The sequence below is a fragment of the Salvelinus fontinalis genome, chromosome 2 (assembly GCF_029448725.1).
Source record: "Salvelinus fontinalis isolate EN_2023a chromosome 2, ASM2944872v1, whole genome shotgun sequence".
Taxonomy (NCBI): domain Eukaryota; kingdom Metazoa; phylum Chordata; class Actinopteri; order Salmoniformes; family Salmonidae; genus Salvelinus; species Salvelinus fontinalis.
Genome location: NC_074666.1, coordinates 21,803,048 through 21,818,829, shown reverse-complemented (window position 1 = coordinate 21,818,829; position 15,782 = coordinate 21,803,048). Strand labels below are relative to the sequence as shown.

Here is a 15,782-nt window from a genome sequence, read left to right as displayed (position 1 = left end):
TCCCTCCCTCTCCCCTCTTCTTTCTTTTGTATCTCAGTGAATAAGACAGACGACACACAGGATGTTGGGAGTCGTTACTGTGCCCATGATACAGTATCTAGCCGCATCTGCACAGCTGGAGATATCCAGATTCAACAGCACTGCTGCACACACATCCAGTGCAGTAACAGTCGTGTACCTTTTCCCACCAATAAAAATAGAAAGTGACGTCAGGTGTGGGGACACAAACACAGCAGTCTCTTTTCACAGTAATTATCACACTGAACCACACACTGTCTGGGGTAGAGCCAACAAACAGCATGTTCCTCTGACATCATCAGCCTGAGGAAAAGGCTCCGGGTGGCCATTTGTGATGACATACACAGTGTTGGGTTTTGCCCTTTGCCATCACCTATGTGTGAGTGCTTATGTTACTGAGTCTCATTTTCCCTCAATTAAATATGGGCTTTAAAGTATAAACTGTGTCATCTTGTCACATTCTGGGCATTGCCAAAAGGTCTTAGCGCTATGTAATTCACAAGCATTCCTCCACACACAATGTGCTCATTGTGCATACAGGCATCGTTTGTGAAATGACCGCAATGGCTGTAACCTTAGCAGCACCTCTGGGACCATAGTTGCCAGGCAATGGGGGGAAACGGTTAGAGTAAAAATAATGATAGCAATAACATTCTCACTAAACTCGATTTTTTTACACACTTTCTGATCAATCTTGACATACGAGGGTGAGAGTGTGTAATGCGTGTGTGTGCCTCTGCAAGTGTGGTTAGGCCTCCACACTAAGTTTCCCTTCACTTAAAAAATGCACAACTCTGTCTGGTAGTTTGAACAATATAGATCCCAGTAGCTTTTCTCTCCAATAAACAAAGCTCAGAAGACACATACTAAAGACTAGGGGAAAATAGGGAGAGAGGGAGAGAGAGAGAGATACTCCATGGGTTCTGTTTAGTTAGATTAGGTTGATTTGATTTGATTAGGATCCCCATTCGCCGATGCCAATGCAACTGTATAATACGGCTCTGTATAATACTGTACGTTTCCTTGAATTTGTTCTGGACCTGGGAACTGTGAAAAGACCTCTGGTGGTATAGTGGATTAAGTGCGTGTGTCAATTAGGCTTGGGCGATATCCAGATTTTCATACTATCATACCGTTCTTTTGCCATCCTGAGATTTACGGTATTGCCGGCATACCGCACAGGGGTGCTAAAAATGAGCGAAAAAAAGCTCATTGGGCGTCGATTACCAGAATGCTAAGAAAATTAGCACAGGTAATAGCTAAATCACATAGACGCTGTTAGCGAAAACGAACATAATCTAATTGCAAAGACAAGCAAAAGCATAGCTAGTAGCTACCGAATGTCATTTTTGGTAAGTGTGGACATTTACAAGCGAAAGTGAACGAGAGAAATTGTGCAAATGAACAAAGTTCATGCATGCTTCTCTGAAGGAAGAGAAGCATGTGTACACGAAGGGGAGAAGTACAAAGAAAGGAAAAAACGCTAGTAGAGAAAAAATGGCAGCTCATCCAGAGCTCTTGGACATCTCAAACACGGCAGAGAGCCGTTCTAAGATATCTGATGGCAAACATTTAGTAGTGAATTGCATACAAGTGTAACTTCGTCACCTCATGTGCGTTGCACAATAGAGACTCGCCGATAGATATAGAACGCATTGGACTCACCACCTCCAGCTTTCTCCTGTTGTGCTATTTACAAACAAACAGGTGACTGGCTCATCTTTTCAACAGAATCTGCAGACTGAATACACCCCTGATCACACGCAAAAGCAGTTCACTATCATAGCAGCTAGATCGTTGTATAATTCCTTCTCGCATCTACGAACTCTCCTCCTCTCACCGTTTCTCATCGATTGTGGACTTCAGTGCACAACACATCAGCTGGCTGTGACAAGGCGAAAAAACCTTTCCAAGCCAAACCTTCATATCATGAATGCTAACCGCTACACACAGCCTACACCGTCACTATATTAGCTATCATCAAGTCAACATAGAACTAACTTGTTAGTAAACCCGCTACAATCATGCAGTACAGTGTACAGTTAGCAAGCAGTTTAGCAGTTACACCGGCGGGCCCCGGTGGCAATAAATTAATAAAACCAAAAGCTTACCTTGTCTTGGAAGAGTTCCAGTGTTGGATAGCCATAGCCAGCTAGGTGACATAGCATCCCTCTCTGTTTGAGCCAGGTGTTTGAGTAGGCTAAACTTGCTAGCTGGCTGCATTTTCTAGCTAAGTAAGTGAAAGTTAAAAAGAAAATCAAATATAACTACAGTTTACATACAAATATAGTCGGAAGTTTACATACACCTTAGCCAAATACATTTAAACTCAGTTTTTCACAATTCCTGACATTTAATCAGAGTAAATAATTCCCTGTTTTAGGTCAGTTAGGATCACCACTTTATTTTAAGAATGTGAATTGTCAGAATAATAGTAGAGAGCATCATTTATTTCAGCTTTTATTTCTTTCATCACATTGCCAGTGGGTCAGAAGATTACATACACTCAATTAGTATTTGGTAGCATTGCCTTTAAATTGTTTAACTTGGGTCAAACGTTTCGAGTTGCTTTCCACAAGCTTTCCACAATAAGTTGGGTGAATTTTGGCCCATTCTTCCTGACAGAGCTGGTGTAAATGAGTCAGGTTTGTAGGCCTCTTTGCTCGCACTCGCTTTTTCAGTTCTGCCCAAAAATGTTCTATAGGATTGAGGTCAGGGCTTTGTGATGGCCACTCCAATACCTTGACTTTGTTGTCCTTAAGCCATTTTGCCACAACTTTGGAAGTATGCTTGGGGTCATTGTCCATTTGGAAGAGCCATTTGCGACCAAGCGTGAACTTCCTGACTGATGTCTTGACATGTTGCTTCAATATAACCACATCATTTTCTTTCGTCATGATGCCATCTATTTTGTGAAGTGCACCAGTCCCTCCTGCGGCAAAGTACCCCCACAACATGATGCTGCCAACCACGTGCTTCACGGTTGGGATGGTGTTCTTCGGCTTGCAAGCCTCCCCCTTTTTCCTCCAAACATAACGATAGTTATTATGGCCAAACAATTGTATTTTTGTTTCATCAGACCAGAGGACATTTCTCCAAAAAGTACGATCTTTGTCCCCATGTGCAGTTGCAAACCGTAGTCTGGCTTTTTTATGGCGGTTTTGGAACAGTGGCTTCTCCTTGCTTAGCGGCCTTTCAGGTTATGTCAATATAGACTCGTTTTACTGTGGATATAGATACTTTTGTACCTGTTTCCTCCAGCATCTTCACAAGGTCCTTTGTTGTTCTGGGATTGATTTGCACCTTTCGCATCAAAGTACTTTCATCTCTAGGAGACAGAACGCGTCTCCCTCCTGAGCGGTATGACGGCTGTGTTGTCCCATGGTGTTTATACTTGCGTACTATTGTTTGTACAGATTAACGTGGTACCTTCAGGCATTTGGAAATTGCTCCCAAGGATGAACCAAACTTGTGGAGGTCGACTATTTTTTTTGATGAGGTCTTGGCTGATTTCTTTTAATTTCCCCATGATGTCCAGCAAAGATGCACTGAGTTTGAAGATAGGCCTTGAAATACATCCATAGGTACACCTCCAATTGACTCAAATTATGTCAATTAGCCTATCAGAAGCTTCTAAAGCCATGACATCATTTTCTGGAATTTTCCAAGCTGTTTAAAGGCACAGTCAACTTAGTGTATGTAAACTTCTGACCCACTGGAATTGTGATACAGTAAATTATAAGTGAAATAATCTGTCTGTAAACAATTGTTGGGAAAATGACTTGTGTCATGCACAAAGTAGATAACCGACTTGCCTAACCGACTTGCCAAAACTATAGTTTGTTAACAAGAAATTTGTGTAGTGGTTGAAAAACAAGTTTTAATGACTCCAACCTAAGTGTATGTAAACTTCCGACTTCAACTGTATCTCTCTCTCTTGCTTCTCCCTCATTTTTGAATAAATTAATTTGGTCAAAACTGTTCAACTATTATTTCTCTCTCTCTTTGAGTCAACTACTCACCACATTTTATGCACTGCAGTGCTAGCTAGCTGTAGCTTATGCTTCCAGTTCTAGATGAATTCTCTTGTCCTTTAATCGGGTGGACAACATGTCAGTTCATGGTGCAAGAGCTCTGATAGGTTGGAGGACATCCTCCAGAAGGAGTCATAATTACTGTGTAAGTCTATGGAAGGGGGTGAGAACCACGAGTCTCCTAGATTTTGGATTGAAGTCAATGTACCCAGGGGATGACGGAAATTAGCTATCCTCCGGCTACACCATGGTGCTAATCTACAGAGTTCTGTTGATTCCACTGTAGACCTTAATTGCAAAACAATGTTATTTGTTGACGTGAATATATTTAGTATAGTTTTATCTAAAATTGATCACCTTTTTAATGTTTCACTATTTTTATTTGTATAAAATTCACTGAGGAAGATGGTTCTCCCCTTCCTTCTCTGAGGAGCCTCCACTGGTACCACCCAAGCCTAGTGTCGTTGCTGTCTGTAAGTTTACTATGGAAACAATTTGGAATGTAACACCAAGGTAACACCAAGTATTGAGTCTCATCAACTTGCTCAACAGCCACACCATTCATTACTAGATTCAGCTGAGGTCTAGAACTTAGGGAATGATTTGGACCAAATACAATGCTCTTAGTTTTAGAGATGTTCAGGACCAGTTTATTACTTGTCATCCCATTCTATATCTGACTGCAACTCTTTGTTTAGTGTTGCAGTGATTTCACTAGCTGTGGTTACTGATGCGTATAGGGTCAAATCATCACCATACATGGACACGCAGGCTTTGTTTAATGCCAGTGGCAGGTCATTGGTAAAAATAGAAAAAGAGTAGAGGGCCAAAAGTTCTGCCCTGTGGTACACCACACTTTACATGTTTAACATTAGATAAACTTACATTAAGGAAAACCCTATGTGTTCTATTAGATAGATAGCTCTGAAACCACAATAAGGCAGAGGTTGAAAGGCCATAACACATGTTTTTTCAACAACAGGTTATGGTCAATAATATTAAAACAGGTTATGGTCAATAATACTGAAATAGTGCAGCTCCCACAATCTTCTAATTATCAATGTATTTCAACCAATAGACTGATAGGAGCAGTACGTATGTTGAGTGGCCTTCTCTATAAGCATCCTGCAAGTCTGTTGTTAATTTGTTGACAGACAAATAGCATTGTATTTGGTCAAACATATATTTTTACAACAGTTTGCCAAGAGCTGGCAGCAGGCTGTTAGAACAAGTAAAGGCCACTTTACTGTTGTTGGATAGTGGAATGACTTTGGCTTCCCTCCAGGTCTGAGGAGCAACACTTTCCTTTAGGCTCAGATTAAATATATGACAGATAGGAGTGGCTATAGAGTCAGCTACCATCCTCAGTAGCTTTCCATCTATGTTGTCAATGCCAGGAGGTGTGTCATTATTGATCAATAACAATAATTTTTCCACCTCTCCCACACTAGCTTGACAAAATTCTAACTTACAATGCTTTTCTTTCATTAGTTGTTTTTTTATGCATGAATACGATGGCTCACTGTTTGTTGTTGGCATTTCCTGCCCTTAGTTTGCCCACTTTGCCAATGAAGTAATCATTAAAATAGTTGGCAAAATCAAATGGTCTTGTGATGAATAAGCCATCTGATTCGATGAAAGATGGAGTTGAATTTGTCTTTCTGACCATAATTTAATTTAAAGTACTCCAAAGTGTTTTTTTGTCATTCTTTATATCATTGATTGTGGCTTCATAACAAAGTTTCTTCTTCTTTTGGTTGAGTTTAGTCACATAATTTCAAAATGTGCAGTAAGTCAGCCAGTCAGACGTGCAGCCAGACTTATAAGCCACTCCTTTTGCCCCATCTCTTTCAACCATACAGATTTTCAATTCCTCATCAATCAATGGAGCCTTAACAGTCCTAACAGTCAGTTTCTTTACTGGTGCATGTTTATCAATAATTGGAAGAAGCAACTTCATTAATTAATCAAAAGCAGCGTCTGGATGCTCCTTATTAATCCCATCAGACCAACAAATATTTTTTACATCATCCACATAAGATTCACAGCTAATTATTTTGTATGATCTCTTATACACTATTTTAGGCCCAGCTTTTGGAACCTTGGCTTCCCTGGATAGTCACTGCATCCAATGGGTATGGGTACAGCGTTAGAACAAAGCTCTACAGTATTAGTACAAATGTGATCAGTAAATGTGGATCATATACACTGAGTGTACAAAACATTAAGAACACCTGCATATACTGACCAGGTGAATCCAGGTAGAAGCTATGATCCCTGTTAAATGTCACATGTCAAATCCACTTCAATCAGTGTAGATAAAGGGGAGATTATTTAAGCCTTTAGACAATTGAGACATGGATTGTATATCTGTGCAATTCAGAGGGTGAATGAGCAAGACAAAAGATTTAAGTGTCTTTGAACGGGGTATGGTAGTACAGTAGGTGCCAAGGGCACTGGTTTGTGTCAACAACTGCAATGCTGCTGGTTTTTGATGCTCAACAGTTTCCTGTGTGTATCAATAATCATCCACCACCCAAAGGACATCCAGCCAACTTGACACAACTGTTGGAAGCATTGGAGTCAACATGGCCCAGCATCCTTGTGGAACGTTTTCGACACCTTGTAGAAAAAGAACAGTGTAGAAAGACAGGCAATGTTGTCCCTGCAAGACATTTCAGAAATTTTAGGAAGGTGTTCCTAATGTTTGGTATACTCAGTGTAGTTACTGTGTTTGTAAACAACCTGGTAGGTTGATTAATAACCTGAACCAGATTACAGGCGAGAAGCCACCTCTAGAGCAGACAGCTTGATGAAAATCAGTCAATATTCAAGTCCCCAAGAAAGTAGACCTCTCATACCCTATCAAATATTTCTATCAATAATTTCACACACATTATTTAGACACTGACTGTTAGCACGTGGTGGCATATAGCAACACCCTAAAACAATAGGCTTAACATGAAGCAGGTGAACATGCTACCACAACATTTCAATAACATTTGACATGAGATCTTCTCTAAGCATTACAGGGATATGGCTCTGAATATATACAGCAACGACTCCTCCATTGGCATTCCTGTCTCTTCTGTAGATGTTAAACTCAGTGGCCAGTTTATTAACACAAATGTGTTCACTCCTACAGACAGTGAGTCATGCAGCTATGGATTGCTATATAAAGAAGGCGGACAGGCATCGAGGCATTCAGTTACTGTTCAATTTAATGTTAAATGGGCAAAACAAGTGATCTAAGTGACTCAGAGCCTGGAATGATCATCGGTGCAAAGGCGCGCCGGTTACAGTATCTCAGAAAACAAGAAGAAGTGGCTCCAGTGGGCACGCGATCACCAATACTGGACAATTGAGGAGTGGAATAACCTCGCCTGGTCCGACAAATCCCGGTTCCTGTTGCGTCATGCTGATGGTAGAGTCAGGATTTTGCGTAAACAGCATGAGTCCATGACCTCATCCTGCCCGGTGTCAACGGTACAGGCTGATGGTGGTGGTGGAATGTTTTCCTGGCACAAGTTAGGTCCCTTGATACCAATTGAGCAACGTTAGGACGCCACACATTTTATCTGGCAACAGCTCTGGTGAACATTCCTGCAGTCAGCATGCCAATTTCACATTCCCTCAAAACTTGAGACATCTGTGGCATTGTGTTGTGTGACAAAACTGCACATTTTAGAGTGGTCTTTTATTGTTCCCAGCACAAGGTGCACCTGTGCAATGATCATGCTGTTTAATCAGCTTCTTGATATGCCACACCTGTCAGGTGGATGGATTATCTTGACAAAGGAGAAATGCTCACTAACAAGGATGTAAACAAATGTGTGCACAAAATCTTATTGGAATAAGGTTTTTGTGCATATGGAACACTTCTGAGATCTTTTTTTTCAGCTCATGAAACATGAGACCAACACTTTATATGTTGCATTGAATTTTTTTTTGAAAAAAATAGCTTCTTAGCAAAGAGCAATTTCTTAAGCAAAAATGTTGCTATGACTGTCTGGGAGTGGTCTGAGTTGGGAGGGGGAAGCTCTCCCCACTTGGCTGAGGGGTTTGGAACTCTTTCTTATTGGTCTATTAACTAATTTACCACATGGTGACGTCACCATGGAAGGCTAAAACTCCCTACCACCAAAACAAAGAAAAATCACGTTTTGGACTGCACTGGGCCTTTAAGTTACAATTTCAGACAGTGGCCCATAGACTTTTGTGGCTATTTGAGTATAATGTAGGCTCATCGGAGTGGCCCATCAACAAAATAAAATGGAGAAAATGCCATAACATTTCCACATGGATATAGCTGTTGACTTCTATGACATTGCCTACAATAGCCAATATGTGGTGTTCAATATATGTCTACATTCCATGAGACTTTAAAAAAATCTCTTTATAAATGTAATAAATTATCTGTAACACAATTGGCCAAACAGCTGACTGAAAATTGCATCATTGGGTTACATGATGCAAGAAACCACTTAACAACATTTCATTCATCGCTATCATTATTATTACCATACAGAGAATCATACAAAAAATGGATGCTAACCTCTGCCTTCAAGCCAGTCTCAAAATAGGACACTGCCCCTTTAAGATAAAAAAAACTCTTTACATGACTCTCTTTTCAAAGACAGTTAGAAGTACACGTTTTGTGCTCTTGTAGGAAGCAGTCAATCCCCATTGCTATAACCAAACGAGTAACTCACTAACTAGCAAAGAATATCAACAAATGAGCACACGTGGCTACACGCGGCTCTGCTCTGTAATCCAAAATACGCATTCTAGGCTACTCTTAGACCGAGGGTGATGGAAAAATCGCTGGTGCCCGTGAAATAGAACAAGGCTACTCCGATATGCTTCTCAACCTACAACAAAATCCCCAACGCAGTTAGATGTGGTTTTCTGCATTGAACGGGGCTGTTATTGTGTTGATTCAATACCACTTTCCACAGTTAGGAGAAAATTGTATATGTTTAAAGCCAGTGTAAATTTCATTGAAGTTCAATCTCGTGCACCTCTGCGCAGGCTGGCAATTCTTCTGTGTGGGCCTGTTCCAGGAACTGCCGTCCGCAGTTTAGAAGGAACATTGGTGAGGATTGAACATGATCATAGTAAACATATGTTAGATCCCTGGTGGGTTTGATCGTTCTGGCGATCATAATAGAAATAGGCGTTCGAGGGGAGACCAGGGCTTTTGGCACCGCTAGGTTGCTACATAGTAGCCGACCAGTAGAGCCGAAGTGCTCCAGACCAGACACTGGGAGCTTGATTATTATGGGCTACTTTTTAGCCCTTTCCTGGGTAGCTTATCAGTGCTAGACATAATATGGAAAAGAAGAAACAAAGCACCAACAACAACAAAAAACATTATTCAGCAGCCCATCAATCAGTTGGCGTGTGTGTGTGTGCTGTGGGGTTGAAGCTACGAACCCATAGCTTGTCCTTGAACCTCAGAAACTTGACCACTATCTGCCTGGACCTGTTACCTGGGCCGGTGGTGGGTTTTCCAATCCTGTAGTCGTACTCCACCTCAATCTTCATGTGGCCCATCTTCAGTTTCTCAGTGATCATTTTCCTCCCTTTGTCCTCAGACTCCATCCAGGTTTCATGTGGAGATTCTGCAATTCCTTCCACACCAATGTTGGTCCCTCGAGATAATCTGATTTCTCCATCATTGTTATCATAGATTCACATACAGAACTGATGTCCTCTCTCAATGAATTACAGATTGCTGTCATCTTGCTGTTCTCCTGTTTCAACTCATCGAGCTGATCCTGGGAGAACTGTAAATAGTTCTTCAGGACCTGGACCTCTCTGGTCAGATCGTCCATTCTTTTATTAGTTGACTCCACTAGTATTGTTCTTCAGGTCCTGGACCTCTCTGGTCAGGTCGTCCATTATTTTATTCGTTGACTCCACCAGTATTGTTCTTCAGGTCCTGGACCTCTCTGGTCAGGTCGTCCATTCTTTTATTAGTTGACTCCACCAGTATTGTTCTTCATGTCCTGGACCTCTCTGGTCAGGTCGTCCAGTCTTTTATTAGTTGACTCCGCCAGTATTGTTCTTCAGGTCCTGGACCTCTCTGGTCAGGTCATCCATTATTTTATTAGTTGACTTCACCAGTATTGTTCTTCAGGTCCTGGACCTCTCTGGTCAGGTCGTCCATTCTTTTATTAGTTGACTCCACCAGTATTGTTCTTCATGTCCTGGACCTCTCTGGTCAGGTCGTCCATTCTTTTATTAGTTGACTCCACCAGTATTTGGACTTGAAGCTATTTTCTTGTTGTTGTAACAGCTGCTTGTAGAACTATTTTTGTTTAAAAGATCCTTCACCTGTGACAGAGACACTACTGTCCTCAACAGTACTCCCACCGACCTTGGTCTTTGTCATGGTAGCAACGTAGGCTACACTTTTACTCCTCGCAGTTCCAGAAAGGGTAGGTCACAGGGCAGATGGAAACCACAACAAAAATCAGGGATTTAAACAGTCACATTCCCGGGACAATCCGTGGTCCTAGCCGCAAGGGCTGTGGGCTGTCTACAAGCTGCTAAGGAAATCTGGCTAACTTGAGAGCTAGCTAACGTTAGTTAGAAGCTAGTCTAACGTCTGCGTCAACAAGGGAACAATGAGCTACTTCTCTGGAGCAAAATAGACCTGCTATTTCTCCCTGTAACACAGTGAATGTCCCACACCTTAATGTGATGGTATATGTTGACAATTATTTGAAAATAAGTTAATTCATAGTCATTTTGCAAAAGAAAGACATGAGAAAAATGCATCTTTCAATGCATGCCACCGGAACTGCTACATGTGGAGAAGCACAGTGAGGATCATTGCCTCTGCACAGTGTCTGAAGCTGCAGTGTCTGAAAAGGACAGAGAGGCTAAGCTGGCGTCACACTGCTCTTCGTTATGAAGTATCTCATGTATTTAACAGGCCTTTCATTTAGTTAATAATAGAGTTAAATCTTGTTAACACATTTGACTTTTGGTTCAATATAATTGTGTAATTCCATACCTTAGTGACAGCAGGGTGTAAGTGCTGGGATGTATTTGAAATAGGCCTATACATTGATTTAGCTATGCACTGTTTGGAGAACGACTTCCTCTTCTCGCTCATCCTCAGCTCATCTGCATATTCAAACAGTCCCAGAGTGATAGCTGGCCAGCTGGGAGTAGAGGGAGTGGGAGCCCTTCCAAACGGAAGTTCCATTCTACTCTCTCTCTTTCTCTCTCTATCACGCTTTCTCTCTGCTGGCTGGAATCAAGCTAGGTGGATTACCTTGTCAAGAGTACAGGTTCAAACATGGACTAATAAGACGAAAAGCCAGTTGAAATTCACCATGAGGAGCTACCATCCCGAGAGTCTGTCCCATACTATCAACTATATCTTTCAAAAAATACCCATGGCTTCCTTACACTCCTCACTATCTAAAAGAGAAAAGCACCAGGATACTGCTGTGCAGAGCAGAGTAGGTGAGTCTGGGTAAGTGAGACACTGTAATCACCAAACGGGTGAGTCTTTCTGCACTGAAGAGACTCTCCAGTGATTTGGAAATGTGCACAGGCAACTCATCAGTGTCCAAAAAAGGCAGGGCCATTAATTAGCCCCAAACAATGTTCTCCTGGCTTATTGACTTCTTAATGTACAGGGAACGACCTGGTTTGTGTTCCCACTCCAGTCAATGACACAGGCCTCTCCGGGGTTCTGGAATGACCATAATGTCATCCTAGCCCTGCCCTTCAGAAATCAGAGCTCCACTGTATTTCATCCTTCGTTTTCTCCTTTGCTCATTCCTCATTAACTATGTAGGAGACTATGATGCCGGGCCTGGGACACAGGGCTGGGTATTGGGTTGAGGCTGAGAGCTGGGGCTAGGTCTGGGTCTAGTAGCTGCTGGGAGCTGCATATGGGTCTGGAAGCTGGGGCTGGGGTTGGGGCCAGGACTGACTGAATGTGGGTTGATTTTCCCTGTATGGATCATCTGAAATGATGGTGTTGGGTCTGCAATTTGAAATTGCAGGCTACTCTTGGAATGAGCCAGAACATGAAGGGCAAAAGAGTGACTTCCAAACCACTCGTAATTCTTTTAATCCTTCCTCCTCCAGCTGGGCCTGTGTTAATAAAGCCCTGAGTTCTGACACAGAAAATTAGAAAAATCCTCACAGCAATACTTACATTATGTGTGCATGGATGTGTTTTGGATTTTCACATAGTACATGCACGATAGTAAACAGGCCACCCACCTGCCTCCTGAGGGAAAAAACACACACATACAGGAATGCACATTCAACGCACCCTAGGGGATAGTTTTATACCCTTTTTTGTTTGACAGACAATCCCGCTCTGTAGGGAGTCGATTTGGTAAAAGCGTTTGTGTGTTCTACACTGCTATTTACTGTGTGATAACACCTTTAAAAAGAAAACATCATTTAATATACATCTGTCTCTGTTCCTAATACTGTAATAAAATGTCAGAAGGCATTAAAAGAATGAAGACTGATACAGGCCGACACAAAAAAAATCTGAAATGTATATTAAACCAATAATGCTTTCCAGTACTATTGTTGACCGATGACTCTAGCCTCAGCATTGTACCACTGTTCAGATAACAGCAGGTGAATAACCAAGGACAACAGATGCGAGGAGCAACTCTCCTGATGGATGAGGCAGTGACCTATAACCCCAAACTTCACCATCCTCTAAAAAGGAGTCAGTGAGGGAGGGAGGCAGGCAGGGAGGGGGGAGAGTAGGAAATTAAAGGTGATGAAAATCCACAACAATAGGAGGCAACATCGTATGTCACAACTATATACTTTATTATAAAAGTCTATGAGTGCATTAAAATCCAATGAAAAGATTGATCTAACCCATTGTAGCAACAATATGATAAATGTGGGTAAAGCGTATGACAAAAGATAAGCCCCCACAGGCAGTTATTAAACAGAATTTTTGCTGATGGGGTTAGAGTAGTAAGTAAGTTAAATCAAAATATTTTCAATTGCTGTATTAAGCATACAATATAAGATGGCAGCCAGAGAAGCTTCACTATCAGATAAGTCTTTTTTTATAAAGTCTCATATAAAAGATATCCCGACCAGCGCACTGTGATCCGCACGCAGGGTTGAAATCATAGTGTGTGTGAGAGAGAGAGAGAGAGAGAAATGGGATAAACACCAAATTGAGACTCAGCATGCAGAATTCTGCAAAAATATCCTCAGTGTACAACGTAAAACACCAAATGATGCATGCAGAGCAGAATTAGGTCTATACCCGCTAATTATCAAAATCCAGAAAAGAGCGTTAAATTCTAGAACCCCCTAAAAGGAAGCGATTCCCAAACCTTCCATAACAAAGCCATAACCTACAGAGAAATGAACCTGGAGAAGAGCCCCCTAAACAAGCTGGTCCTGGGGCTCTGTTCACAAACACAAACAGACCCCACAGAGCCCCAGGACAGCAACACAATTAGACCCAACCAAATCATGAGAAAACAAAAATACCATTACTTGACACATTGGAAATAATTTACAAAATTGTGCAAACTAGAATGCGATTTGGCCCTAAACAGAGAGTACACAGTGGCAGAATACCTGACCACTGTGACTGACCCAAAATTAAGAAAATATTTGACTATGTACAAACTCAGTGAGGATAGCCTTGCTATTAAGAAAGGCTGCCGAAGGCAGACCTGGCTTTCAAGAGAAGACAGGCTATGTGCACACTGCCCACATAATGAGGTGGAAACTGAGCTGCACTTCCTAAACTCCTGCCAAATGTATGACCATATTAGAGACACAGATTTCCCTCCGATTACACAGATCCACAAAGAATTCGAAAACAAATCCAATTTTGATAAACTCCCATATCCACAGTGTGCAATCACAGCAGCAAGATGTGTGACCTGTTGCCACAAGAAAAGGGCAATCAGTGAAGAACAAACACCATTGTAAATTCAACCTATATTTATGTTCATTTATTTTCCCTTTCGTACTTTAGCTATTTGCACATCATTACAACACTGTAAATGGACATAATATGATATTTGAAATGTCTTTATTCTTTTGGAACTTTTGTGAGTGTAATGTTTACTGTACATATTTTATTATTTATTTCACTTTTGTTTATTATCTATGTCACCTGCTTTGGCAATGTAAACATGTTTCCCATTCCCATTCCCCTTGAATTGAATTGAGAGCAAGAGAGAGAGAGAGAGAGAGAGAGAGAGAGAGAGAGAGAGAGAGAGAGAGAGAGAGAGAGAGAGAGAGAGAGAGAGAGAGAGAGAGAGAGAGAGAGAGAGAGAGAGAGAGAGAGAGAGAGAAAAAGAAAGAAAAAGATTGTGACTATATGACTCAGGTGTAGCTTAACCTTCCCAGTCTTTCATAATACAAAAATAATAAAAACGGAGCAAAAATTGGTATGGTCAACCAAGACTATCTGTCTGTTTACACCAAACTAATGCTTCATTGAAACTGTTTCATTTGAATGCATAGCCTAACACATTTTTAAAACGTTGATATCCACCTCATTACAGTAGTCTAGAAGAAACGGTAATTGGGGGGAAATAGCCCAGTGCGCATGATGTGCCATCACAGACATTACATTTTAGCAACATTTTTCCATTCTAAACTATTTGCGACTCTAGGCTTTTTTTCGTTGAGGGCATAAAGTGGCAAGTGTAGACCATGTATTTTTCTGTAGGCTAACTATGATTTTTTTTGTTGCGAAAATCCAGCCTACAAATGATCTACTTTTTGATGGCATAGGCAGGACAACTGGCCATCCGGACAACACTCGAACACTCAGCTCGAGCATTTTTCTGCATGCAGGTATGGCTATAAATTCGATAGCTTACCTTGAGAAGCTCCGATATCCACGAGGGCAATTAGAAAAAACAAAAATATGGTGATCATCTTCAATAAGTATCCCGCGACTCCTCTTCTTCCACTTCTAGCAGTTTGTCTACTGTACCCCATGACGAGGAGTCAAAAACTCCGCGATGAAGCAAGTCCAGTGGCTATCGAATGCCGTTCCAAATGATCTACAGTCCTTGCAGCAGAGGCAATGGAATCTTTCGGAGCCTCAAATGTAATGGATAGAAGGGGAGGTAGAACGAGGGAGGAAAATTGATAGAGAATCAACAAATTCCAGGACTTCGGTGAAACAGTTTTGAAATATGACAGATATTACATTGTCTTTATATGAAGGTATGCATGAAAACCTCTGAAATTACCGTTTGCTCTGTTCACTTTAATGTTGAACTGGTCTATAGCTGAATCTATGGGCCGATGTCTTTTCGATATGTAGTTCATGTTCCGAATCTGAAAATTCACAAAAGTCCTCCGTAACTGGCTCTACCGCGCTCCTCACTCCATCAAGCCAGAGTGTATGCAACCTCAGTACCGAGTCTAGCGCACTGATCGACTTTAATCAGAGAAGGCGCCGTCTCTATACTCTGCCGCTTCAACCAATCCAAATACGACGGACTCCTGTCTGTGGATGCCAAATCAAAACCCGGCCTGGCTTTTCGGAATGGATGATGTTGATGGACTATTGACGGCTAAAGTTGTTATAGCAACAAAACTGATGTGTGTGCAACTTTGGGGCAAAACAGACTGACTTGGCTTAGAATCAAAGGATTGTTGACAACATGTCAACTATATTTACTTTCCAAATGTTTATTGAAAACGTAAATAGATTAGTAAATGACCACTTGTTGGTTC

The 15,782-nt window shown here is 41.4% G+C and overlaps 1 protein-coding gene across 1 annotated transcript in view; it reads right to left on the bottom strand.

Annotated features, from left to right (window-relative positions):
• The window catches only part of LOC129814221 (netrin receptor UNC5C-like), a gene marked incomplete in the record, with an annotated part of 175,978 nt that extends 160,476 nt beyond the window's left edge, over window positions 1–15,502 (bottom strand). The window contains 1 exon segment of the mRNA XM_055867196.1: window positions 14,915–15,502. Coding sequence (XP_055723171.1) covers window positions 14,915–15,035 — 121 coding nt within the window.
• Window positions 15,503–15,782: the final 280 nt, after the last annotated feature.